This window comes from Trachemys scripta, chromosome 19 (assembly GCF_013100865.1).
Source record: "Trachemys scripta elegans isolate TJP31775 chromosome 19, CAS_Tse_1.0, whole genome shotgun sequence".
Classification (NCBI taxonomy): Eukaryota; Metazoa; Chordata; order Testudines; family Emydidae; genus Trachemys; species Trachemys scripta.
In genome coordinates, this window is record NC_048316.1 from 10,517,134 (window position 1) to 10,544,237 (window position 27,104).

General features: G+C 50.0%; 1 protein-coding gene across 1 annotated transcript in view; it reads left to right on the top strand.

Moving 5' to 3' along the window:
* The window catches only part of TMEM201 (transmembrane protein 201), a 49,327-nt gene that overhangs the window by 1,816 nt on the left and 20,407 nt on the right, over positions 1-27,104 (top strand). The window contains exons 2-6 of the mRNA XM_034753120.1: positions 9,583-9,703; positions 11,772-11,966; positions 17,094-17,270; positions 18,091-18,482; positions 19,198-19,401. Of these exons, the coding sequence (XP_034609011.1) occupies positions 9,583-9,703; positions 11,772-11,966; positions 17,094-17,270; positions 18,091-18,482; positions 19,198-19,401 (1,089 nt within the window). The remainder of the gene's footprint in view (positions 1-9,582; positions 9,704-11,771; positions 11,967-17,093; positions 17,271-18,090; positions 18,483-19,197; positions 19,402-27,104) is intronic.

A 27,104-nucleotide genomic window follows, 5' to 3' on the forward strand; every position in this document is an offset into this window, starting at 1 on the left:
AATTTGTTAGTCTCTAAGGTGCCACAAGTACTCCTGTTCTTCTTTTTGCGGCTACAGACTAACACGGCTGCTACTCTGAATGGTGCCTCTCAGTTGCTCCTGGGACTTTGGGGTGTTAGGGTAAAATATGTAGAATGGGTAAGAGTGTAACTGACAATGGCATTTCTGCCTGTGTTAATTTCTTCCATAATTTCAGTATCTGTCTAGGAAACAAAATTCCAAAATGGGCAAAAATTTGAGCTGTATGGGAGCAGTTATTTGTAGGGGGCTAGCCGGATACATTTTTTTCCCATCCCCAAAGCTATTTCCTGTCTTTGTGTTCCATAACTGAACACCAAGCACTTGGCTATTATAGGAGATACGTACATTCATAAAATCTAAAGTGTCTTCCTTTCAGTAGATATTTTGATGGCTGGCATTTTTTGTTAACTATATTACAATAAGTTATTTACCCAAGTCTCATGGCAGCTCTACACTTAAAAGCTGCAGCTGCACAGTGGTTAAGGCCTAATCTATACTAGACGTGCTACATCTGCGCACCTGCACCGATACAGCTGCTCCGCTGCAATGCATCTGGTGAAGATGCTCTATGCTGATGGGAGAGAGTTCTCCTGTTGCCATAGCTACCACCACTCATGGAGGTGGATTTAATATGTGGGCTGGAGAAGCTCTCCTGCTGACATAGTACTGTCCACACCGGTACTTAGGTGGGTGTAATTTATGTTGCTCCAGAGGGTGGCTTATTTGCACCCCTGAGCAATGTAATTTACTCCTGGTGGAATTCTGTGCCAAAAAATTCGGCACACAATACTTCAACATTCTCCATGTTTTATTTGTCAAAATAACACAATATAATCACTCCAGTTTCAATTATTTTGAGGATTTATTTCTGACTACCTGTCAGCAAGTATGTCTGTAACAATACAGACAACAAAAGATTTCCCCATGAGTAGAGAATTAAAGAAAACCCTATGCTTTTGTTGAGTGCCTCACTCTGGGTGTGTCACGCATGCCAGCTGGGCACAGCTTGGGGGGGAAAAACTCTGCCCCTCCGATCTCTTAGTTGATTCTCATTTTTTAGCCCCACCCCTTAGCGTTGCCATATTTCAAGTTCCTAAATAGAGGATAATGGTAGGGGCAGTTGGAAGGGAGGGTACAGTTGGGGAGTGCTGTAGATGGTATTTGGGGCATGCTGGAGGGGTATGTACACTGGGAAGGTCCAGCAGCTCTACAGCACCTATTCTGCGGGATAAAATAAAATTCTACACAGAACATTAATTCTGCACAAATTCTGCATTGCGCATTGGTGCAGAATCCCCCCAGGAGTATAAATTTTACCGAAGTGAGTGGTAGTGTAGACCTGGCCTTAGTGAAGACACTATCATGCTGACGGAAGAGCTCCCGTTGGCATAGTTAATCCACCTCTGCGAGAGGCGATAGCTATGTCAATTGGAGAAACTCTCCCATGTCATAGCACTATCTGCACTGGGTGTGTTAAGTCAGTGTGTTGCTCAGGGGTGTGGATTTTTCACCCCCCGTTGAGTGACCTACATATACCGAAGTAAGTTTGTAGTAGACTTGGCCTCAGGCTTTGAGATTTTCTTTCCGGCTCCAATATTATTATTATTTTTTTTTTTTTAAAGCAGATGAACAGTGCATTATAATGGGGGAGGCGAGAGATACTTGCTTGTTTTGCAGACTTTTGTTTGGTTGACTTGCAGGGGGCGGTGTGTGTGTGTATAAGTGCAATGTAACAGTATCCCACTAGGGAAAGCCATGCCAAGATGGTACACTCATGCCATATAGTGGTGCAATATAGCAACTTAGAAAGGTAAGCGGGGGTTAATGCTGCTATTTAGGCTTTGGTTATGTTTGGCGATTCCTGCTGAATCGAATGGAGTTGTACTGGCCTAAGGAAGCTTTAGAACCTTGTATAAGTTTTTATTTGTTATCTTTTCCCCTTTTTCAGGCTGATGCGTTGCGTTGTTTTTTATAGCCTCGTTTATCTGGGGAGGAGTCAGGATTTGTATTGCACGCAGGGAGCTGAGTTGAATTTGAAAAGTTTAGAACTAGCATAACTTGAAACCAGTGTTTGAGATGTGCTTTTTGTGTAACAGAGCAAGCTTGGGCCGTCCTGTCACCCATAAAGTGTTTCATTGGAGTAGGAGATGGCCCCTTGACCAGTGTAAGGTTCATTTACAGTTTGAAGTTTCAAATGGAAATAAGGCACCTACAGCAGAATAGTTCAGGTTTATCCTAAACCACGTAGGCTTTATATAAATGAACAAATAGGACAACAATCAGTGTTTCCCCCATGTACAGGACCTGACGTTTCCATTTGATATTAAGGTTAGATAAGAAACTGATGGCCTGCAGCTATCTTCCATGAAATAAGCCATGCTTCCATGACTGTTCTTGGTGCTGATTTAGCCAAAGTGCCCCTTGAGGCAGTGGAATGACTTTGCTTTGCTTAAGTGGCTCGGTGGAATGTGTTTGTGGAATCCAAAGAATCTTAGCTTTTTTTTTGAGCCTCTTCTGTACAGGGAAATTATCCATGTTCTGAAAACATTCTCAGGGATTGGTTTTCATAACTGTTTGGGGGTAACATAGCTGTGCTGAGCACTGCTGGGGTGAAGTACTGTAAAAACTATTCCACCAGCGCTTCCCAATCTCATATACTTACTAACAGCACCCCCGCAAAGGGATGATGGGGTGGCAGCAACACCTCTCTGCAGAATTCTCTACTGGGCTGGGGGCCTGGAACAATACCTGGAAGAAGTGTGAATTGTCCCATACAAATTAATGGGTTGTTAACTCTGAAACCCCTGCTGCTAATGGCCCCCCCAGGGCAGCCTGGATTTCTGAGTGACCCCATCCCAGTGAGATGAATGGGGTAGTTAGCACTTATAATGTCTGCAGACCTAGGTTACACTCAGGTCACATGTCTACACCTGGTCTGCCTGCAGCAGGAAACAGGTTCCTAGCTGCAGTGTAGACATCAGTTTCTGGTCAAGTTTCCATTGATGAAGGACAGTTTTTCAAGCAATTTCAATTCTCACTGGGAGTGGGAGGGGTTGATGTGGAGGGGGTACTCAGGGAGACTGGTGTAGTCTGGGGGATTGAGAACACTGATTTAAGATGTAGCATTGACCCTCTGATCAGAGGGGTGTGTGGCTGCCTCTAGAGAAGATTTTAAAACACACACACACACTCTACATTTGTTAAATAATGTTTTAAAACTTGAGCCAACCTTGTGTCATTCTAGAACCTTGAAACAGTTCCGTTGGAGTCCAGCCTAGGGAAATCTCTTCATACCCATGCTTTCATCTCTCATTCCTTCCCTGCAACTAGATGGGTAATATCCCACCCACACGCTCTCACCACAGACCATCGTCCCCTCCATGAGGTTGGGATCTTCTGATTTTTTTTAACCCATTTCTATGGCAACAGATTACAGGGCCACACAAGGGGGATTATTGCTTCTTATCCTGAATAAGCAGGAGGAGCTGGAGAAATCCAAACCCCTTGGATCTTAAAACAAGGAGAAATTAACCATTCCCCTCCTTCCTCCCACCAACTCCTGGTGGATCAAGATCCAAACCCCTTGGATCTTAAAACAAGGAGAAATCAATCAGGTTCTTAAAAAGAAGGCTTTTAATGAAAGAAAAACGGTAAATATCATCTCTGTAAAATCAGTATGGAAAATAACTTTACAGGGTAATCAAACTTAAAGAGCTCAGAGGACCCCCCTCTAGCCTCAGGTTCAAAGTACAGCAAACGGAGATAAACACTCTAGTAAAAGGTACATTTACAAGTTGAGAAAACAAAGATAAAAACTAACACGCCTTGCCTGGCTGTTTACTTACAAGTTTGAAATATGAGAGACTTGTTTAGAAAGATGTGGAGAACCTGGATTGATGTCTGGTCCCTCTCAGTCCCAAGAGCGAACAACTTCCCAAACAAAGAGCACAAACAAAAGCCTTCTCCCTCACCCCCCAAGATTTGAAAGTATCTTGTCCCCTTATTGGTCCTTTGGGTCAGGTGTCAGCCAGGTTACCCGAGCTTTTTAACCCTTTACAGGTAAAAGGATTTTGGAGTCTCTGGCCAGGAGGGATTTTATAGTACTGTACACAGGAGAGCTGTTACCCTTCCCTTTATAGTTATGACAGCATTAAAATATTTACAACATAAAAATAAATCTCAGGAGCGATGGAGGGAAGGGCCTCTCTTGCCTATGGGTCTTAACCTCTGAAGATTTTCCCCGTGTGGTCTTGTCTTCGCTGCGGGGGAAAAGATTCGCTCTTAACTAGCGTTAACCAACATGAGCTAAAATCCTAGGGAAGACAAGACAGTGCGGAGTTTTCACACAAGTTAGCAGGTCCAGGTAAACCCTAGGCTCCCTCATAGTTTTTAATTGGACCTGCTAATTCATAAGAAGACTACAGACTGCCTTGTCTTCTCTAGGATTTCCACTGGAGTTCAGAATATGCCTTTTTTTTTTTCCTTAATGAAAAATCACCGGGTTTGTGTGTGTGAGAGATATTCATGCTCCGTTCTCAGCCCTGGGGACCAACAACCTCATCTTAACCACAAAGCAGGTACAGCACAACAGCACCTAGGCAAGCTTGCTCACGAATGTTTTAATGTTGTGGTAAGGAGACCACCCGCTAGGGATCAAAGTCTCATGCCCACTTACTTGTTGTCTGCTCTGCTGAGATTGCCGTGAAGGGAACCAGTTGGTGCCAGTTGTGCTGGTGTTTTTGAGAGGTGTGCACTTGGGAGCTGGGCTGAGACCACTTACTTATAACTTAGGCAGCAAATATGACTGTTTACTATCTCCAGGGTAGCCAGCTTGTGCAATTTTAGTACGAGTTTCATGGTATTTGGTGTGGTGGGCATGGGCGTTCTTGTCTCACTCCTTGTCAGTACCCGGCCTGGGCTGCGGAAGCTAATGGTCCAACCAGCAGACCAAATTTAGTGATGAATCCTGATCATGTGCCACCTGAGGCACATATCTCAGCCTATGTGCAATTTGGTGTATTTCTTAATGTTCCAGTTCCTGGAAGTTGGTGATTACATGAGAATCCGCTTTCATCTTTAAAAAAGCCAGCCCTCATGATCGCAAAGAAAAGCTTGAAAATGTGACCAGAGTGACCTTACGGACTCAAACCAGAAGAGAAAGAGTACCCATGATTTTTGGAACACCTGGAGTTAACATTGCCGTGTCTCTGATCCAGAAAGCTCACCAGTGAAAAGGACCATCTTTCTCTGGCTCAAAATCTCCAGGACTCTCCCATTCACACCTGCTAACCAATAGACTGTTGGTTTCAATATGTGTTGTTTCTCTCTCCTTTCTTTCTTCTCCTCCCCAACCCACTCTATTGCCTGCCATAGACCCCGCTATGGGGATGGGTAGTCTGGTGTAGGGCAGCATTTTTGGGTATGTCTTCACTACCCGCCGTATCGGAGGGAAGCAATCAATTTATCCGGGATCGATATATCGCGTCTCGTTAAGACACGATATATCGATCCCCGAATGCGCTCACCGTTGACTCCGGAACTCCACCAGAGCGAGCGGCGGTAGCGCAGTCGACAGGGGAGCCGCAGCTGTCGATCCCACGCCGTGTGGACCCCAGGCTATTTGCGTAGCTGAAGTTGCGTATCTTGGATCGATTTTCCTCCCCCCCCTCCCCACTGTAGATCAGCCCTTTATCTCAACAGTATGATTTTCCACGCCACCTTGAACTTCACTGGTAGACAGAAGCAGCACTGTTGGGCATAGTGGGAGAAACTCAAGAGCTGAAGCTGACCCCTTTATATATGGTCCTCCCAAGTCTCCTGTCTCAAATAGGAGTGTCTTGCATTAGGGGGTGTACTCATGTCCCTAACACACTCTCTTTAACTCCTGCCGTCTGGCTAGCATTTCGTATCCTGACATTTATAATCTCATCACTGGTGGTAGTGGTGGCTGCTTCTCACTGGTTCTCTGAGATTTGCCCAAGTCCTTCAGTCAATAGCTTCCCTTGCAGCAGGGTCCTTTGTGGATTGTGGAGAGAACAGTTCCCTGTCAACAGAGAGCGTATAGAAGCTCTTTAACAGAACTAGTTCTGTAACAATGCCTGCAGTGCTCCCTTTGACACGAGCCCAGGATGGCCAGCAGAGACCTCCTTGCTGTGACTGATCCCTGGCCAGGTCTCTTAGGCAGGAGTAGGGAAAGCAGTCTTGGAGGCACTGAGGGAGAAGGGGGGGGGGGGGAGATGGACAGGAGTCACTGGACTGGAGGCTGAAAGGGGCGCGAAGGTGGGAAAAGGGACAGGGAAAAGGAAAGCCCCCCCCAGCCCTGCCATCTGTACCTAGTTGGTATCCTCAGAGAATCTTTCTCGGCTCTAATTTCTCGGCATAGACTTCCACACTGGGGCACGGGGAGGGTTTATAAGCATGTTACGTGCTGGCTTTCGAGGTTGCAGTTGTCGGTATGATCCCTCATCAAGGGCTGCTGGATAATCCAGGACTTAAAGGGAGCTGTCATGTGGGTCCCAGCAGAGCTGGCCACAGTCCACTGATGAACGAGTGCCAATGCTCTGCGTGTGTTGGCTTCTGCCTCTGTCCTGAGGGCTTGTGTGAATGAGATGCCTGCAGATGGGCATTTCTGCTCCTGTTCCACCAACAGCTGTAGTTCAAATGGGCCTTTGTGGCCAGCTGAGTGACTGTGGACGGTGGCTGTGAGCGGAGCTTGGGCAGATTTTCAGCTTCATCTTTAAGGCAGCTTTTCCTGGGGGCCCTAAGGCATCTGTGTCTTGCAATGAGGTTGTGTTGCAGAGAGTGGCGTTGGGCATGTGCAGAGCAGCGAGAAGCCTTTTCCCCTCTACTTGCTTCCAATGGCATTTCTGCTGCCCAAGAGAGCTGAAGTGAGTGCAGGGTATGTAAACACAGGGTGGGTAGGAGAACACTGTATACCACCCTCCTCCCCCCAACTCCCACCAACTCCTTGAGACTTAGTGATCCACAGGCCTGCAAAAAGGCTGTTGTCACTCAGGGTCACCCTGTTTGTTCAGTGGATTTCACTCGAAAGGATCGGAGGGGGCTTCAGAACATGCTACCCCTAAATGTGGTCAGTTGGGGTTTACTCTCTGTCTGAGGGTCTGTTGTACCTGGGCTGGGGGCAGGGCCTTTTTGGCTCAAGAATATCCTCCTTAAGCAAGTCCATTGGCTGCCCTGAATGCTCTATAAGGCTTTTCTACACAGGTCAGTTAATCTCAGACCCTCCTGTATCCCCTTTCCATTGGCTCTTCCTTGGAGCTGTTTTTCTGAATCTTCCATCCCCTAGTCTGTTGCTGTCACTCAGCCATTGGATTGATTTATTTTAATTGCAGCTTTCCGTATTTGTTTATAGAGTAGCCATCTGAGGTGGGCAATCAAAGGGGAGAAGGAAGATTGGCAGTCCCTGCTGGGGCTGTCAGATTGGCATTTAGCAGCAGACCAAGCCCCTACCCCTTTCTTTGAGTTGAGTATCTGGCCCAACCATCTTGCCCACCTTCCAGAGGGCAGGGCAGATAGGTACTTTACCTTGTTTTGTAGTCCCAATGGCCAGTGAATGTTTCTTGAGTTTAATCATTCAAGCGCCTGTCCTGCATGCTTGGCTAGCTGTAGCTGCACAGACGCAGTGGTGCTGAGTGAGATATAAGCACCCAGATAATATTTATAGGCAGAGCCAGGCATCTGTGTAACTCAAAGCAGATTTGAGTACCCACCAGGACAGAAGTCCTGTTGATAAAATACAGAAAAGGACAGAGATTGGAGGCCGAGAGCAGATTCCACACAGCAGAAGGACGGGAAGTTTCTCATAGCAGCTGGAGCTCCTGTGTTTTTTTTTCCTGAGTTCCAAACCCATGATGTGCTTGCATGCCCTGCTGCTGTGGACGTATTGGACAAGGGGTCAAAGGAGAATTCCATCCGTCTGCCTTCCTGGGTACAGATCGCCTGTCTTGGGAGTCTTATTTTATCCCACAGGGTCAACGTGTAGCAACCACTCACCTGTCACACAAGTGTTTACTGCAGTGCGCCATGGGGAGCTCTTCCCAAGGCACTGTCCATTGGCGACACTGCCGTTGCGTGGCATAACTAGAGACTGCTATTCTTGATTGGGTAGCAGCTGGCCCTGTCGCTCTAGACAGCTGTTGTACACGGTCACTGATTGGCTGTTGGCTTGAACAGCTGTCCCTTCGCTCCCAGACCTGGTTGGCTGGCTTTAATAAACCCAAACAGATTAACTCTGTTCTTTGAACTACAGTGAAACTTGTTCCTTGGCTCGGTTCCTGGTTGAAGACCAAATCAGCAAGTTTTACCCGAGAGATCCTACAGGTCCAAACGTGGAGACTTTAAGCAAAGCCTTTGTCGTGGTATTCTCCAGTCAGGCTGCACCATGAGGGAGGCTAAACTTGTTGAGATTCCTATTTTATCAAGATTATTTTAAAATAGGGGGACTGGAAGGCTCAAGGGAGCCTTGGGGTTGCAGAACCTGTCCTCTTGAGGTTGATGGTTCAAACCCAGGCACAGAAAGATGGGGATTGGAAGTTGTTTCCCTCTGAAAATCGGTGGCTTACGTGACAGTCTAGTAGTTCCCAGTGGGCAGGAATACATATCTCAAAAATCTCACTACTGCATTTTTACTGGCAGAGAGACCACAAGTTGAATAGGGCACAGAGAATTAACTCCCCTCTTGCCTCTAAAGGAGATGTTGACAAAGGAGCGTTGTGAGGGGGAAGGCCCCCCGCCCAGTGCTTTAGATCTGTCTTGTGGGTGGATGATTTTAGTCTCCAGGGCTGCCAATCTAGCACCTTGCCTGACAATCTAATTAGCTGTTCCCTGTTTATGACGATGAATTCCTTGCTGCAGCTCTCTGCTTGCACGATGACAGTACACTAGTCAGTTTTGTTCTGTTTAGTCTCTCTGATTCTCATGCGCTAGCCCAGTGTAGTGGATTTGGATTGTCAATACAGAGGTCTGGTAAATAGTTAGCTTTTGAGCAAAAATTGCCTTCTCTGACATTAGAAAAGACCTATTAATCCTTCAGTCCTCTTTGCCCATCCGTTTTCCTAGTGCTGTGTAAAAGCTTCCGTTTACAATGGCTGAACTTGGGGCCAAATGTGATCTACCCGTGTCCCTTTAAGGTGCGCCGAGCAGTTTGGGCACACAGTGATTATCAGCCAGTCTCTCATATTTCTGATGTCCCCACATGTGACCTGATAGAATGTGATGGTCACGGCGGCTTCCAATATCACCTAGGCTTCCCTTTCCCGTGGAAACTGGAGCACAGACGCGAACGTGTGCCAGGACTCTAGCAGAGGCAGGTACTGTCGTGCCCCCTCCAGTTGCGTTGATGCTAGCCACACTGGGGATGGCACATGAGAGGCAGTTCTGGGGGTGCAGAACTAGCAGAGCGGGATTCCCTTGCTCCAAAGCATCGAGGCACTCGATTTTTCTCAATAAAACGGCTGTACTTTCCCATAGGCTGCTGCCCTGTTTCCTTCTAGCTCGCCGGCCCAGCTCAGTTTGACACCCTTCTGTTTCTGTCTCTAACAGGAAGAAGCCCACACACATGACTGTGAACTGCTGGTTCTGTAACCAGGACACGGTGGTGCCGTACGGGAATCGCAACTGCTGGGACTGTCCCTACTGTGAACAATACAATGGCTTCCAAGAGGTACCGTAGGGGCTGCCTGGCCAGAAGGCTGCTGGGAGGGGCTGTGCCCTGTGGGAGCAGCAATTGCAGGGAAATCCCTCTCAGTCCCTTATGACGGAGCATGCTCAGTGCAGATGAAATCTGCAGAGAATTTAGCTGCCATACACTAACAAGTCTCTACTGTGCATGTGTAAACTGAGCTTTTTCAACAGTTTATAATTTGGTCAAGTATGAGTGAATTTCATGGGCACAGGGAAAGGGAGACCCCGTTAAATTTCAAACCCTTGCTCCAAAGCATCGAGACACTAGATTTTTCTCAATAAAACGGTTGTAGGAATTTTTTGACGTGGATAAAATGATGTTTTTTTCCCCCTAACCTTGTTCTCCGAAAGGGCTGAATCTTTCTAGCGGTTTTGTTAAAAATAAGTAAATTCAGCCAGGGGTAGGCAGCCAACTTGGGAAACTTCAGCCCGAATGGTGAGAGTTTGCAGGAGGGTATGTCTACCCAGGAGCGGGGAGGTATAAGCCCCAGTGCTGGTAGACACACAGGCGCTAGCAGCGTGGCTGCTGTTTCTCAGGTATGTACCCAGGGGGTTGGGTAGGATTGAACTTGGCCGGCTAGCCCAAGCCACTGCCTGTGCTGCCATGGCCATGCTGGTGTTTTTAGGCGCTCGCTCGACCTGAGCTAGCCCATATGCCTACCTGCACTGGGGATTACACCTCCCTGCTGCTGGGTAGACGTACCCGGCATAAGAAGCAACAGAAAATGGCCTTATCGTAGCCTTAACTGCAGGGCCTTCTAGCCAAGGCTCTCAAAGAGTCTCTCTTTACAGAGAGAGATTAAACCCCGCCCTCCACTCTGTCGGTAGCGTCGTGCCCAGTTTTCAGGTGGGGAAACTGAGGCACAAAGGGTTTGCTCAAGGTCACACGCTGGGGCTTTGACAAAGCCAGGAATAGAACCCCAGTCTCCTGATCTCCAGTCCCACACTACCATCTTTCCCCTGGCTTTGTGTCCCCAGCCAGGATTTCCTTAAAGTCTGACCTTGAGGCACTTTGACTCCCTTCCTGCCCTTCCATATATTCCCTTCCCTTAAAGCCTTTCCCCTACAATTAGCTCATCAAACATACGTCAAAAGAAGCCATCTCTGCTGCATCTTCTCCTTCCAAACCTCTCCACTTCTGAGGTGTGCACACTTTGTTATAGATTGACTGGCCCAAAATCTTGGTAGAAACCCTGCCCAGATGTTAGTCTGTGGCCTGCACATCTGCATGCTGGGTTATAGCCCAATGCTGTTCTCTGTGCCGTGGGAGGGGTTGTCTGCACTACCGTGTGGGGTTGATCTAAGATACGCAACTTCAGCTACGTGAATAGCATAGCTGAAGTTGATGTACTTAGATCTACTTATCACGGTGTCTTCACTGCGGTAAATTGACAGCTGGCGTTCTCCCGTCGACTTTGCTTGCGCTTCTCGTTCTGGTGGAATACCGGAGTCGACGGGAGAGTGCTCAGCAGTCGATTTATCGCGTCTATACTAGATGCGATAAATTGACCCCCTCTGGATTGATCACTGCCTGCCGATCCAGCACAAAGTGTAGACAAGCCCGGAGACTCGAGGATTGAACCTCGTTATTTGCCAGCTGAGGGTTGGTGGATGCTGGCCTGCTGTAGACTGGAGGGTTCAGAGGTGCTGGGCTAATATGTTTGTCACAGGATATGCAGTGGCATTTGCAGAGCGATTTTTGTGTGGGCATGGGCACTCGGTAACCTTTAGCTGCTTATGGACGTTTTTGATAGGGCCTTTCTGTCCCCTGCTGCGGCTCCTGGGCGGGTTAGTGAAATGTGGGGTACGGTGCTGATTTTGCACCCCTGAGTGGTGTGTACACTAGACAATCCATGGCCCAGGAGCATGCAGGAATCCCTGCAGCACGGCCTGTAAAACAGCTGGGAGTGGCGTACAGAATGGGGGGGAAGAGCAATGGATCTTACTCTCGTTTTATTTCCTCCTCGTCGTATGGGGCAGGGCACTGACAGTGGAACTCCTGCAGAGGGTGGACTCGCGAGCTCATGCTTTTCTTTGCTGCTTGGCAGAACGGCGACTACAACAAGCCCATTCCTGCCCAGTACATGGAGCACCTGAACCACGTCGTGTCAGGCGCCACCACCTTTTGCGACCCCACCAAGCCACAGCAGTGGGTGAGCAGCCAGATCTTGCTGTGCAAGAAATGCAACAACCACCAGACCATGAAGATCAAGCAGCTGGCGTCCTTCGCACCCAGGGAGGAGGTAGGTGCTGGCTTGGACAGACTCTATCCTGTTAGGGTAAAGATAACATCCCCAGGTCTACCCATAAAGGCATCTTATGTTCCCATTCTATTTCATTGGAGGAACAACAGCCTTTGATCCTGATCTACCGTTTGGATAAGCTCTGGGTAATTGTAAGACGATTGAACTACCAAGACCCTTTCTGTCTGCCCACACAGCCCCCTCCTGTGTCTCCAGAGAGTGATGCGTGCTTCGGACTTGGAGGGCAAATCTGTTAATTTGATCCTTAAGCAGGGCATTCAGCAATTCCACTGGAGCAGCCTCCAAGTTGCCCTCCTGCTGTCCCTGCCCTGGATTCCTCCATGGATTGCATCTTCCAGACAGCAGGGCTGTTTCTTGTCTCCTCCCTTCCCTGCAGGTAGCTCATCCCCTGCTCATTCTAACTCTGAGCGCAGCCCGCCTGTCTGTGTGTGAAGTGCCTGCCCCAGTTATCTGGGAGGCCATGGCAACTGCACGATGATGCAGACAGGGAATTATTCTGTCCCACCTACACAAAGAGCTTTTTGTCCGGGGCCTTAAGAAAACAGAGTGCTCCGAGCTGATGGCAGAATCCTGGATGAACTCTGAACAAGAGGTCCCTGAGGTAGTGCAGCCCTCGGAGTCTGTCTTGGGGAGGAATTTCCCCGATGTTAAACTCAGCCCCACTTTATATCTTCACCTCCCTTATTATTCAGAGTCCAGACTGTTGGGTCCCTCTGCAAATACAGCGTGGTTTCCCTGTTTGTTTCGTAGAGTATTGTCCTGTTTGGTTTGAAATGAGGCAAACCAGGATACTTCTATCACTTCCCTATGGAAACTGTGCCACAGCCTGGAACAGTGGTTCTAAACCTTTCCCGGACCAGAACCAATTGTTTACACAGGTGTGTGTGTGGGGGGGGAGCGTTCTTTCTTCTCTCCCCCCCCCCCCCCCCCAATCTTCAGCCAGAGTCTCTGAATTTTAGCCCATTACCTCTAGATTATACCCCCGTTCGTTAGGTCAGTTCCTCTCCCTTCTCGGCACATGTTACTGGGCTGGTTATGTCTCTCCCCTCACCCTTAGCTATCACTTAGCCAAATGGTTTTTGTATTCTTCTTTTAATCTTTCCTTGAGTGAATCCTTCCAGCCTTCCAATGATGTCTGCAGCTCTTTGAACTCCCTCCCTTTAATGCTTTGCACGAGTAGCCTTTTGTGTAAGGCTTTACAAATGACAGCAGGCCCCAGGAGCTTGGTAATGGGGGGAGAGGGATTCTCCTCTCAGCTGGAGGGTGAAATGCTGCATCCAGGGCTGCACAGCGACCTTGTGCAAACCGTTCAGGAGGGGGAGTGAAAAAGACTCTCCATTCTGATTGGAATTGGCGAGGGAGATTGTAAACGGGAAGAATTGAATTAGCGGAGTTAGAATATGGCCAGGAAACTGGAGCTACCTTCCCCTAACTTTGCCAAGGGTTGTTGTGGGATCGCTAACCTGCCAAACAGCACCATGTCAGTCACGGAGGGAAGAGCGCCACCTACGGAACAGCCAACATAACTTCTTGCCAATAGGCTGGATTTCCTGGGGAGGTTTCCCATCTAAATACTGTCCGGGCCTCGCCCTGCTTAAATTTGTGGGATGTGATGGGCAGAACAACACCGTGGTAGTTCTCAAGCGCACTGTCCTTTTCTACAGGGCCTCAGTTGAGCTGATCCTGCTACTGAGGTTAAAAAGAACAATGCAGTCCAGCTGATGTTTCTCCTGGGAGCAGTAGGTTCATCTTTGTGCCTGTGTGGGACAATGGGGCTGCAGCTCTAGGAAGCTCTGCTGCTGATTGGCATCAGTGCTGTCTACCCAATGGAGTGCGGGGTGGTGGTCCGCTCTGGTGTGGGCTTCTCACCCACAGCTTCTTCTTTTAACTCTGTTCCTGCAAAGTATTTAGGGCAGTAGGCCTCATCCTGTTCCATGCCATGAGCCCCCTTATTACAGCAGAGAAGTTCCGGGCCCCTGGGTTGCAACCCCAGGATCTAGTGGGTTAGTTTTACTCTGCAGGCTTTTTCTGATCCACTCTATTCCATGTAATTGGAGCCTGCTTAATCAGGATGTCTCCCGGGGAGCAGATTTGAACCCATGGATTGTGATTAATGAGGATGCCTTCTGGCAGTTTCATGGTGTTCGGGTTTCTCTTGTGTCTCTGTCTCCTGCTGATTCTGTCCACTTGCTCCTGAAGCGGCAGTTTTCGCTTCCTCTGTGGTTGATTCACCTCTGCCTGACAATTTGCTGGTTCCACACTGGCTACACATGTGGGGTCAGCATATAAACTGCTGGCTCAGCCTTTACTCCTGTGCAAGCCGTGTCTCTTCCCTGCAAAGAGGGGCTGTGCGGTAATGTGATGAGCCCGCTGCAGCTGAGCAGCTCCTCAGAGTGTCTCTTGGTGGGAGCCCAAAGCATCTCAGTCCAGACGGTTGTGGCCCATGGTGATGATGCGTGGCAGTTCCATGGCGTTTTTCATCCGGCCATTACAAATTGCTTTACAAAGACCATGGAGGTATTGTTCTCACCTGTCTTTTAGACAGAGGTGAAGTGACTTGCCTGAGGCCGAGTAGCATGTTAGTGGCAGAGGCAGGGAGAGAATGTGGGTTTCCTGGCTGCCCTTCTGGACGGTGCTGCCTTCTGTAGAGATCCCTGGTCACTTGGCCCTCCCAAGAGCTTTGTCAGTGTAGTAACATTGTGAGCTGCAGAGCTCTCTTGTGCCCTCTAGCCTGATGCTCAAATCCTCAAGACCTCCCACGGTTCATGCCCGTGCGATGACTCTCTTCCAGAACACTGTTCCTCTCCAGCTTAGAGAAGAGAGGCAGGGTCCGAAGGTGGCTGCCAAATTCCAGCCCCGTCCCTTGGGTTCCCACGCCTGCAGAGCACTCTCATCTTATATAATTCTAGGCTGACCAGATAGCAAGTGTCAAAAATCGGGACAGGAGGTGGGGGGGTAACAGGTGCCTATGTGAGGGAAAAAAAACCCAAAAATCGGGACTGTCCCTATAAAATCAGGACATCTGGTCACCCTATGTAATTCTAGCTATGTGCCAGCAGAGGGAGCCCTTGGCACAGCGCTCCTGCAAGCAGGCCTTTGACAGCCAGGGAGATGCACCTGTCCTCCCTTACCCCCTGGATAAAGCTGCCTGTGTCCGGCACAGTAATAAACACCTGCTTTGACCCAACTGAACAGTAAACTGCAGCGGTTGGCAGCCTCATGGCTGTGCGAACAAGGAGCATTAAACCTTCCACGCAGCCTCATCCTGGCCATGGGCCATTTGCAGTGAAGTTTGCAGGGCGCGTGGTGCACCTGGGTTTCAAGTGTCTGGGGACAAAGCCATCAACTAGGGGTGGGGAGGAATCTGGAATGTTTCCCATCTTTGCTGAAGACGTTAATGAGACAAAACTTTTGGGAGCATTTTTGGAGCTGAGAGCTGCCCTGTCCCTGGACTGTGGCTCGCTTGTGAACGTAGTGAAGTACGAACAGGATACAAAGTAATACTAGCATTGTCATCTCCAGTTCAGCCCTTCACATTCACCACACACCCCATTGCTGTGGGCCACTGTAAGAGGAGTAGCAAGCCCCAAAACTGACTCTCCTATACAACTTGTGGCTTCTTTCCCAGTGTCTTGCAACTGTTGGGACAAAGGTGCCCATCTCCCCTGGACAAATCCCAGGGCCATCGAGAACCCTGGTCTGACTTGCTGTTTGACATGGAGCAAGTCACTTTGCCTTTGACCCCGTTCCTCCCCCAGCCCTCCCCAAAAAGACCTGCACACAGAGGTGACCCTCGTGCCTGGATTTTTCCTCCCAGTAGAGGGAGTGCTCAGCAGCTTGCATGCAAAGTCGCACCCTCCCATCCTCGAGATCTCCCTGCAGCTCTGCGCTGGGAGTGGGGACCGATCAGGGGGGTGATGAGAGGAAGGGACAGGCTGGGGTGGGCATGTTTTCCTGCTGGAGTTCAATCAGAACAGCCTGGGTCTGTTCTGTTTTCCGAGGCGCTGTTGCTCCTGGGGCCCTATGGGCAGTGGTCCCCATGCTGGGTGCTGTCGAAAGCTCGGGAGCTGTCCCTTTGGCTGCCCCCAAGCCAGCAGAACATCCCCCTGAGTGCTGGAGCTGCGGTTCTGAGGCTCTTGGGCTGTGGGGTTGGGGGCCCTGATCTTGCGGTGTTCAGGGCCACCTGTGTTTCATCATAACTGTGGAGCAGGAATTCTGAGCCGCACAGGGTAAAAGGAATGGGGCTGGTAGACAGCCCAGGGGAATGGATGCCCCTGTTTGTTCTTGGGGCAGGGTAAGGTTTCTCCCACGGTGCCCCGCTAGCTGAGCTGCTGCTGAGCTGTAGGGTTGAGAGAGGAGCCCAGCCTGCAAGACTCAATAAAGCACGTGGGCAGGGGAGGGGCTGGCCCATCCTGGCTCCCCTCTGGTGAAACAGGAGCCAAGTTTGGGAGAAACTGACCTTCCGATGCCACGGCTGGGGCAGGGAGCCCAGAACGGCCCGGCAGTGGAGATGGTGTTGAAAGAGCCCTGGGACCTGCCATGATGAGCGACGTCTCCGCTCCAGTGACCGTGATAAATGCGCCCTTCGCACAGGTTGTTTTGACAACCATTGATGATGATTTATGGCGCTGATCTGAGCTGGGGGGTTGCGCCGGTGATGGCTGCTGAACCTAGACCAGAAGGGGAAGCAGCTTGTCTGGCTGGCTTGCCTGGGCTGAGTGGAAATGGCTGTGGGCAGGTACCAGCTGGGGGCCCCTGCTTACAGATCTGGGACACCTCTCCCCCTAGGTGTGGGCCTTAGCTGATAAAAATAGCAAGGTCATGGCTGATGGCATTCCATATCCCATAAACCACCAAAGGCTGCTGTGGCTTGGTTCTGCTCTACCAGCACTGTCTGTCTCTCTCTCCCAGGCTGTGTGGGCCTGAGAGGCGTTTCCCATGTGCTAGCTGGGTGGCTTGATCCCAGCTGACTTAGAATTCCGGGCTGGTACCCAGATGCTCAATAGCATGGAGATCGGGATCTGTGCATCGGTGGAAGAGCGATGGTGCCCTCTGTTGACTGCTGGGGTTCAGTGCCTCTGATCTGCTTCCCTGTTCTCTCACAAGGGTAAATATGACGAGGAGATTGAGGTATATAAGCACCACTTGGAGCAGACCTACAAGCTGTGCCGCCCGTGCCAGGCCGCTGTGGAATATTACATCAAGCACCAGAACCGGCAGCTCCGGGCATTGCTGCTGAGCCACCACTTCAAACGCCGGGAGACCGACAAGCCCTATATGCAGGTACGTGGCCGCGGGTGGCAGGGTGAGTGGCGAGGAGAGCAGTGCAGTGAACCAGGCACGTCGGCATCAGCCCCAGGAGCGAGGCTGGAAATGAGTGTGTCTGCTCGGGTAGCTCTGATGGGTTCAGTTTTCGAGTTGAGTGGGATGATGGGATCACATTTGGCTTAAGTTGGGGACGGGGCTAACCTCTGGTCTTGGGCCGAATTTGATGTTGCAGGTGTAAATAAATCAAGAGGGGTGAATAACGGTGAATCCTCTGTGATCACAGTCCCCTGCCAGTTTGTCCAGCTGATGATGCCCTAGATGTCTGCCCAGATCTATCTCAGTATAATTCTCCCTCTTGGGCCCTGATGAGCTGGTCTCTAATATTTGGCGTTGGGTTTGTGCAGGCTGGGGGATTGCAACACCCCTCACTGTGCGATGCTTTCATCTTACTGGGATGATGTGTGAACTGGAAGGAGGGAGGGGTGGAGCAGGGGTGGGAAGAACCAGCTTGCCCGGCGGCATGGGAACTGTGAAATATAGGGAAGCAAATGTGGGACTGAGCAAGGGGTGGGAGTGATAACTTGAGGGATGGGCCCTTCTCCTACAATCCCCTGCTATTCCAGTCCTAGGCTCCCCCCCAACTGCAGAGCCGTTACCCCTCTCTGTTGACCTGCAGCCCCTTACTATTCCAGTCCTGTACAGGGGCTGGCAGGCCAAGTTGCTCAGTAGGTCAATATGATGTAGAAATGTTTAGTTGGCACCAGTCTGAGGATCCTCCCCCGCCCCCCAACTCATTTTGCTTGTGACCAGAGATATTTCTCCTTCCTCTTTGCAGAGCTTTTGCTCCTCCTCTTCCTCCTCCTCCATGAGCACCCCGACTCAGGTGATAATTCTGCGGTTCCTGACCTTCCTCAGCTGTGCGTTCCTTGTCCTGATGGCCTTGTATGGGTCAGGTGACCCCTTCTCACTCAAAGGCACGGCCCCTGCTCCTATGGAATCTGGCCCCACTGCCATCAGGAATGGGACTGGAGCGAGACCAGCAGCGGCCTCGGAGAATCGCACTCTCCTGGGAGTTGCAGGCTGGTGGGAGCTGCTCCACCTGCTGCCAGAGCAAACGGTGAAGAACTTGAGTGTCGCTTGGACCTACGGGAGGAACCATCAGATTGCGGTCGTCGTCCTCGGGCTGGTCACCTGCCTGTTAGCCATGCTCCTGGCCGGACGGATCAGGTGGGTCTCCTGTCTGCTTTCTGTGTCCATCTGGGGGCTTCTTGAGATCCTGATGGGGGGGGCTGATTGTCTGCACTCTCTCAGCGGGGGGCTCTGGTTTTGTTCTGCCCTCTTGATCCTTGGCTCAGCACAGGGCTGGGAATGCAGCAATTGGCAGCACTGGCCTCTTGTCCCCTTGCAGTGCTCACAAGCCATCCCCCAAGCCAGCTGAACTGGGAGACCTGGGTTCTAGTCCTGCCTCTGTCTAGGGCACTAAGTGAGCCTCTCTGTGCCTAGAGTGATGCCTACCCGCCTGTCGGATTAAAAGGCCTCAGTATGTTATGAGTGGTGGTGGTCTCCCATTCAGTGCTCGGGTTGTGGGAGAGGATTCTTGGGATGCTATTGAGGTTGCAAAGGACCCTCTGAAAGATCTAGATTGTGGGCGAGGGGGGAAATTCTTAGATAATCCCATTATAACCATGGCCTGAATTACCAAGGATGGACAAGTCTCTTCGTTGTACTGTAGTCTAATGAATGGAGCAGTAACTTATCAAGGCAGGTTGGGGGGCCCTGCAGATGACAGAATTTATTGGGAGGTGGCCTGTAGCCTGCTTCAGTCTGTTCATCCCAGGCTGCCCCTCAGCGCCTCCCTCCGGGGCCGTGCCTGGCTTGGCTCTGAGTGGCTGGTTTGTAGGCTTGTTGCTCTGACGCGCAGCCTCGTTTTTTGGCATTCCAGGCTGCGGAGAATCGATGCCTTCGCCTCGGTCCTGTGGCTCCTGGTGATGGGTTTGCACTTGGCTGAAAAGTACCTGAAGGCGGACACACCCAGCTGGCTGGACACAGCCAAATTCGGCACCACATCCCTGTGCTGCCTGGTGGGCTTCACCGCAGCAGTGGCCACGCGAAAGTCAACGGGCCAACGGAGATACCGGCCCCGAAGGTCAGAGCCAGAGCAGTGACCCTGGGGGAAGGACGAAAAAAGCTGTGCGAACTCTGTGCGACTGGTGCTTCTCTCTCCTCTTTATTTTTCCCCTCTTTTTCTTTCTATTTTTTTCCCCTAGAAGCGCAGTGAAGACTTTTCCTCCTTTTTCCACTCTCGCTTCCCACCAAGCCAGCTGCTCATAGCGTTTCTGCCGCCTCCGTTAGCCAAGGAAGCCGCTTCTGCCGCCTCCATTCTCCCTCCTCCTGAAACCTCGGCCAGTGGTGCAAACACCAACCCCAGAGCCAAATCTTCCACCAGCTGCTTCACAGACTGCTCCATAAATGCAGCCTCATCCCCATTCTGCTCCTCCAGCCAAAGAGATTCTGGCTGCTTCTGTCCTTCCGGCTCTGCTCACTGCGTGTCCATCCCTAGCTAGTCATGGAGGGATACTCTGCCCTGAGCCTCCCAAGGGCTATGCCACGTTGTCTCCTAATGGTGCTGATCATTTTTAGTTTACACTGACGGGAATGCACTCCTGGATTCATTTTAACCTCTCTGTACTCACACTGCATGGCTGATCCTTAATGGGGAGGGGGATGAGACACGCTTGTTAAATAACCTGCTTCCACTCACCCTCCATTGTGTAGCCTCACCTAACCGCATGTCCTTTTGCCGTGCTCTGGCTTCTACTCTGAATAGGAAGAGCTCCTTGGGTGCTTTTTTACTGGAACTATTAATAACTTGAAAACAGAGGTGCTTTTAAAGATTATTTAACTCAGGGTATCTTTGACTGGTGCAAAATCTTCAGCTGTTTAAAAAATTTTATCTCCAGATTTCTGGGTTTGGGGGGAGGGGGGGAATTGTAAAGAAGATCTAAATGGAACCACAATTTTTATTTATTCATTAAAGAGTTCTCTGCTCCTGTAGCCTTAGCAGTGGAGGAGGACATGCTAGGCCACAAATCACAACTAGGAGGCGCTGTGCAGTACAGTCAGTCTTCCAGCATACATAACCATAAGCCTTACTCCATTCAGTGTCTTCTTTTGTATTCAAGACATCTGAGTTCAGGACATCTGATGGGAGGAAGTACCAGAGAGGTGGAATCCAGGGGGATGGTTACTAATTCGATGGGACTTCATGAAAACCGATCTGGATTAGCTGGTGTTACCTAAAGGAAAGTGCTTAGGTTTTTTGGAGTTGTGGCAGTTGGGAGATGGGGGAGGGGTTAACCATGCCAAAAAAACGAGCCCATGAAATGTCATCTGCTGCATTCTTTCCAGTAGGGTCACAATGAAATCTTGAGACCCAAATGCTGAGGGGCGTTGGGGAAGGGAGGATCTTTCTCTTGGCTGAGTGTTTCAAGAGGAACAATTTGGGCACCCACCACGGGTTAGATGGTCTGGTCTGGGTTCCCCTGCATTTGGTTATGTAGGACACAGGCCTTGCAGCAAAAGGTGGACTCTAAAAGGGAAACTGCAACATTACCTACGATTCTACTTTTGCGTTATATTTATGAAACAGCCCAGGGAGCGGCCATCCTGACAGTAGATTAAATGGTCTTCTGCTTTACCCTGTGTTTGTTTGCTGGGATAGCTCCCCTGTTGTGCTCTCCATCAGAATGGAGCGCCTGCTAGAAAGAATCTGCGTCTCCCACCGAGGAAGTCAATGGTGCTACTCGGAGTGAGAGAAATAATGAACTAGAAGGGAATATCTGAAAGCTAGAGGTTTTTTAAAACAATTTTTCATGTCTCTTTAACTATTCACTGCAGTTCCGCTTGTAATCACTGTTCACCAAGATAGCGGAGTTGTAATGCTGAACTGGAGATTACATCAGACCAGCGAGAGCAAACCAAGTCAGCTGGCTGCAGGCTGGAATGTACAGCCATCCTCTTTCCTATAGAAACAGCAGTGCGACTGTAACTTGGGCGGCTGTCAGAGTAACTCCTGTAACCATGTCTGGCGACTATTCCAGGAAGCCCATGCACAGAGCCTGACCATGTAGCTTTACCCTAAGATCTCTCTTGTTGAGAATTTTTGCTGGGCTCTTCAGGTAACTTTACTATCCAAATCCCTTCTCTGCCCTCAAACAAACACCCCCTGCTCTCCCCCCCCCCCCCCCCCCAAACACACACACATACAACTCTGGTGCTCGTGAAAAGCGCTGCTCTGGAGAATCAAGACCTACTTATCCTACAGTAGCCCCAGCATTTGCAAAGGCAAGCTTCTCCCCACTGCTCTGCCAGCCTTGCTCAACCCCAACCTATAGGGGCACCTGCCAGGGTGAGAGCCTCGCTTTCTATTACTGGTTTAACTCTTGCACTCTCTGAGATTGCCATACAGGGCTTCAGTTGCGATGGGGGACACAATCCTTTGCATTAAAGGGCTTCTTTTTAAAAGCAAATGCTGCAAGGCATCACATGGGCTCCTGGCAGGGGAAGAAAGGAGTGAAGAAGCTTGCCCACAGCCATCCTCTTGTGTCACCCCCTCAAGCCAGAGATTCCCAGAGACATGGTGATTTCTCTTTTTGCTCCTTCTCCTTCCAAAATGGAATTGTAGCGGGAGGGAATTTGATCTAAGAAGCGGAACAGGCCACGTGTCTGCTCACAGGTCCTTTATGAATGTGGTACAGTCCCTAGTCTTTGACATGGACATCTAACAAAGTGGTCATTCTCAATGAGCGCCGGTGCTTGGTCACTTACAGGCCAACTGGTTGCCTAATAAATCCTTGCAAATGCATCAGTAACTATAGCTATACTGACCATCAGAACAGTCTTGGGTAAAACCATATAATAAATTAACTGGCAGTTGAGCCAGATTTGACTCCGGTTCACTCCGTCCACAGCTAAGCTGCATAAAAATGCAAGTCCTGTTGAGCTGAGTGTCCAGTATTTTGCTTTTCTGTTTCCCTGCTTGGAAGTTTTTCAGTCTCCAGCAAAGTCTATATGGTGCGAGAGCCAAGTTTTCACTCCGCTGCGTTGCCGGCTTAGCTGGCTAGAGACCCACAGCCTCTGTCCTTGCCTTGCTGAAAGGTTCCTTCTAGCCTTGTGAACTTGCTCATTTCATCTTGTGAGGCCTCTCTGAACCAGAGGACCTTCCGGTTCTCAGATTTCCTCTTTAACGAGCTGCCAAGGAAATAATCTCCCCTCTTCATTGCCCATGTCTATCATCTCATGGTCACGTCTGGATCTCTGATGACACCAGCGGGTTTTGGTAGACTTGCCGGGTGTCCGTCGGTGAGCTCTTTGCATGAGCGGCATCACTTTTGCCTCAAGGCTCCCGCAGCTTTGCAAATGCACTTCTGCTCATCTGTCCTCTAAAGCTTCTTGTGTTCAACTCAGACTTCTGTTCTTCAGCCCTCCGCAGTCTCCAGTTCTACAGACACCTAAAGGAGGTTGCTCTGGCACTCTTGTCTCTAGCTGTCTGCAGCTTCCGGGTCATTTGCACCTGAGCACCTCGACCAGGGCTAGCGAATAATGGGTGCTTCGTGCCCAAACAAGCACATGGTACTGGCATTAAGAGACTGTTGTTCATGGTGGAGGAGGGGTTGTGCATGGCCTGCCCTTTATCCCAGTAAGGTCTGTAGCTCAGGGGAGGCCAGCATAGTGGGTAGCCATCACGTGTGTGTGCAGAGGGGAACAGGGCAAGGGGGAGGAACCTTTTGAGACGAGGGCAGAACAAGGTGGTCAGTGAGGAAAGCACTGGAGCTTGCAGGGTAAAGAGCTAATCCCACCTGCTCATTTGCAGTGTCCCAGTTCTTTCTCATCCTCCACAGTATACCAGGGCCCCTCCGCTGGGTTTGCAGAGGGCTGGCAGGTCAAGGATCAGATCGTTTGCCTGTGTGTATTTCTGCCGGTTCTGCACGGAGCACTGTGCTCAGGACAGTGAGTGCCGGGTATGGAACTGATCCCCTTGTGGTTTTGCCAATCACGCTGGCTGTGACTGCACAGCCATTAACAGTTCTTCACTCTAGGTTGCTTGTCCCTCTCTGGCATCCCTGTGTAACCACAGGGCGCGCTGTGCATGGCAGATGTGTAGCTGTCCAAAGGCTGCTGGCGCAGAGTCAGGTGGAAGCGGGTGCTGGGGAAAGGCTGTGATGTGGGGAACCTCGTGCTAAGGGAACGCATCAGATCCGTTCCAGGAAAGAGGGCTGTGAGCTCTTGCCAGGGCATCCAGTTCAAAAGCTAATAAAGTCCTTGTGGGAGTTCACACTGACCCCATGTGAGCCGAAAGGCTCCGTGGCTAATGATACACCAAGTACCTGCTAGGATGGAGTCTTACCTGTTTTGAGCCCATCCCAGGATTGCGATGCCGATCAAACCTATTGCGGAGCTATCAGCCACAGCAGCTGATCCAGACCACGGCAGGGCAAAGGCCTCTTCAGTGCTGCTGCAATCTGCATTGCACTGCTGCTTGCAGCTCTCTGAAGGGTGGAAGTTCTTTTGCCCACCTGTCCGTGCCTGTTCCCTTAGGGGAATTGTCTTCTCCGGTGCTGCTTCGAGCGCCTCCTCTCTCCAGGAGCCTGCCACGCTGCCAGTGGGAGCAGGGAAAGGGGCTGAGGCTGTTCTGACCTTATAGGTCTCACTCCAAGGATCAGCCTGGCTGACTTCCCAGCTGGCAAGAAGATGCTCAACGGCAGCTCAAGCAGCAGTCCTTTGAGAACCGTTTGACCCATTTTCTTCCTGGCACCCAAAGGTTCGGCGGTGGTTTTCCAGCTGAGGTTTCGCTTGGACCTCGGTCATGTGGCAGGCTTCTTGCCCTCTTCCCTTCCCTTTGACGGTGCCCTTGTTTCTAACTGTTTAGATGTGTCCTGCCTCTAGCCACTATAAGTCTCTGGCACCTTTTCTAAAGAAACTTACGCCAGCTTGCTGGCCGTGTTATGTCACCCTGCATCCAGTGTGCTTGGTCTCTAGCCCCGTTCTCTTTCCTCCGATACACTGCTGTGGGGGTGGGCGAGGGTGCAGGGGAAGTTAGACACGAGGCAGCAGCGAGACAATAATCGATCTTTAAACTGTGGACGGCCAGAATCCCTTGATCTGGATAGTCGGTTACTGCTCGCTGGCAAGCATGAGCTCAAACTGGAGTTAATGACCCCAAGGCAGGGGGAGTGTGAAATATACATGCCCTGACAATTTAACATCTTGGTGTATCAAGAGGTATTTTGGGTACCTGCTGAGCTGTACTGCTGAAGGGATAGAGAGCCCAGAGTGCTTTTAGCCAGATTTTTGGGATCTCTAAAAGGTTTCTAATCAAAACTTTGAAAGGCAAGACAAGCTTCTGGAAAATACTGGAAGCAATTTTATTTTAGCCTTAGAGGCTTTCGTCAAACACGCTGTCATGTTACTTTCACACTTCTGGGTGCCTCGGCAGGTGTGTGCTGCTGCATGTGGCTAGAAATAATCAGTAGAAATAACTTTTTTTTTTTTTTTTAATGGAATTGCACAATGCAGTGAAATCAAACTGTCAGTGACTGACTCACTGGAAGACTCCAAATTAATCTGCCCTGTCCTCCTTGTACCAATCTTGCCTAACTCACTGTAGCTCGTAGGCCCTTTCCATACCCTGGGTGATCCATACAGGGTGTACAGTCGTACTGGGTGAGTGGTTGGGTATTTTTGTGCCGTTAGATCTGGGTGGAAGGCTCTCATCTCTTGTTGCAGCCTGACTGCTTGCAGATGCTTTGACTGTCTTTGGAACTGCAGTCACCAGAGCTAATAAATAAATCACGATGCTGCCTTTTCATAGGGTCATTCTTGAAACGCCCAAGTCGGAATGCCATCTGGGCTGTTCACCACAGTGGGCCAGACCAGGAATTAAGGTGCTTTGCTCCCCTAATCTTCCTGCTGTGTCTCTTCTCAGCTGGACTGTAGATCAGTCAGCAAGGAAGCTTGTGGTTTGTTTTATCAGCCACCAAAGCAGGGCTGTTGCCTGAAGATTCCCAAAGCCTTGCAGGTCTGTGCACACAAATGTGATCATGTGCCTGTACCCAGCCCAGGTGCTCCGTGCTTCTATCGGCCTCGTTTTGGTGGCACACCAGCAGATCCAAGTGCAGGATGCAAACTGGGGCAAGGAAGGACTCTGCCTTATTAGCGTGAAGCTACAAACATGCCGGGATAGTGGGTGGTGAGAAACGGTGGCTGGCTTTGTGCATCAGTCTAAACCTGGCCACCCTCTGACAAACTCTGTCTGTGAACTCTGCTCCTTCTACAGCCTCCGTTCCAAGGCTGAGGGAGGCAGCTGCTTCTCAGCAGGAACAATTGCTTCCGTGTTAGAAGTGGACTGATACACTAACTTCTACAACACTAAATGGCTTTGCCTCCGTTGGGACTGAGCTCGCTGGCTTGGACAGAGAGCCCGGCCTTCAGCTGGGCTAGCGCTTCTGTCCTGTTACCTACCAATGGGGCTGGCTCGGTCTGAGAGGATACTTGGATGGTGCTTTATATTTCCAAGGTGCTTTGCAGACCTTGGCAGGGGAAGAGGGAGCGCGAAGGATTTGCAGCAGGGAAACGCACCCAGCTGCTGCTCCTCTCCTTCCGAAACCTGCTTTGAGCCTTTGCATGTAAATTGACCCCCTTGCGGTTTTTACTTCAACATATTTATATCCCAGCTTTCCCTTGCTATTAACCCTTCCTTCCCCTCCCTGGTACAAGTCTGTGGTGTGCATGAGCTGGGTGTGCCAGATGGATGGGGGAAGGAGGGAAATGTAACCTTTCTTTGTTGCAGTGTTTTGTTTTAACGTGTGCTCTTCTTACTTTAAAGCAAGCTGAAATTGTGTGATGCTAATAATCATGTTAGACGCTGCAGCAGGTATATATGTGGCTGTCATGTAGCGGAATTATTTATGCTCTTATTATAAAAAATGATATTAATACAATAGCTGGTGCCATTGCTCCAGCTTGTTTGACTCTGTCTATGAAATTGGGGAAGGGGGGGGAGGGGTTTGGCTTAATTTGTAAGAGCTGCTTGTGACCAGCATCCAGCGTGCGCACAGCTGGGGTGAAACGTGCAGCTTAACGCTTGAGGCTTTCATAGTAGTAGCGGATGTTCTCCAAAGGGACAGTATTCAGTTCTGAAGTGCACTTTAAATCCACCCCCCTGCCAGTGAGAGGCGGCTCTTCCAGTCCTGCATACTGTCCCATATCAGGCAACGTTTTACTTACCCGATATTTAAAGGTACCTGTACAGTAGAATTGTGGCTGACTGTCTAGTAATTTTAGAATCACTGTAAACACTACTCAAGATACTAGATTATTGTTCATGACACTGAGTTTTAAAATAAACGGCTTCCTGGCCCTGATTATTTCCAACACCCGTTTGACTCCAAAGCCTTTTTTCATCACTTCGCCACTGCTGCTCAAGTGTTTATACATGCACAACATGGAGCAACGCAGTTCAGAGCCTGTTCTTAACCCCCTGGGGAGGCACAGAGAAGAGGTCACAGCTCTCTCCTGCGTTGCTGTGTTTTTAGGGGCTGATGTGGCTGCTGCTTCCTTCACAGTGACTCTGTTCTTCCTTCTCTTCCTTCCCACCTGCCTCTATAAACTGCTTAGGCAAGCGCTCTACTGCTAGGCAGTGCCTAACTCACTGCTCACTATAGCTGAGGGGAAGACGTTACCACTGGACAAGCCACAGCAATGGGTGTAGTAGAAGGGGCAGGATTTTGCATCCACTAAGCTATGCTTGTTGACTTAAAACAGCCAGAGGACCTAACTTTGTTCACAGTT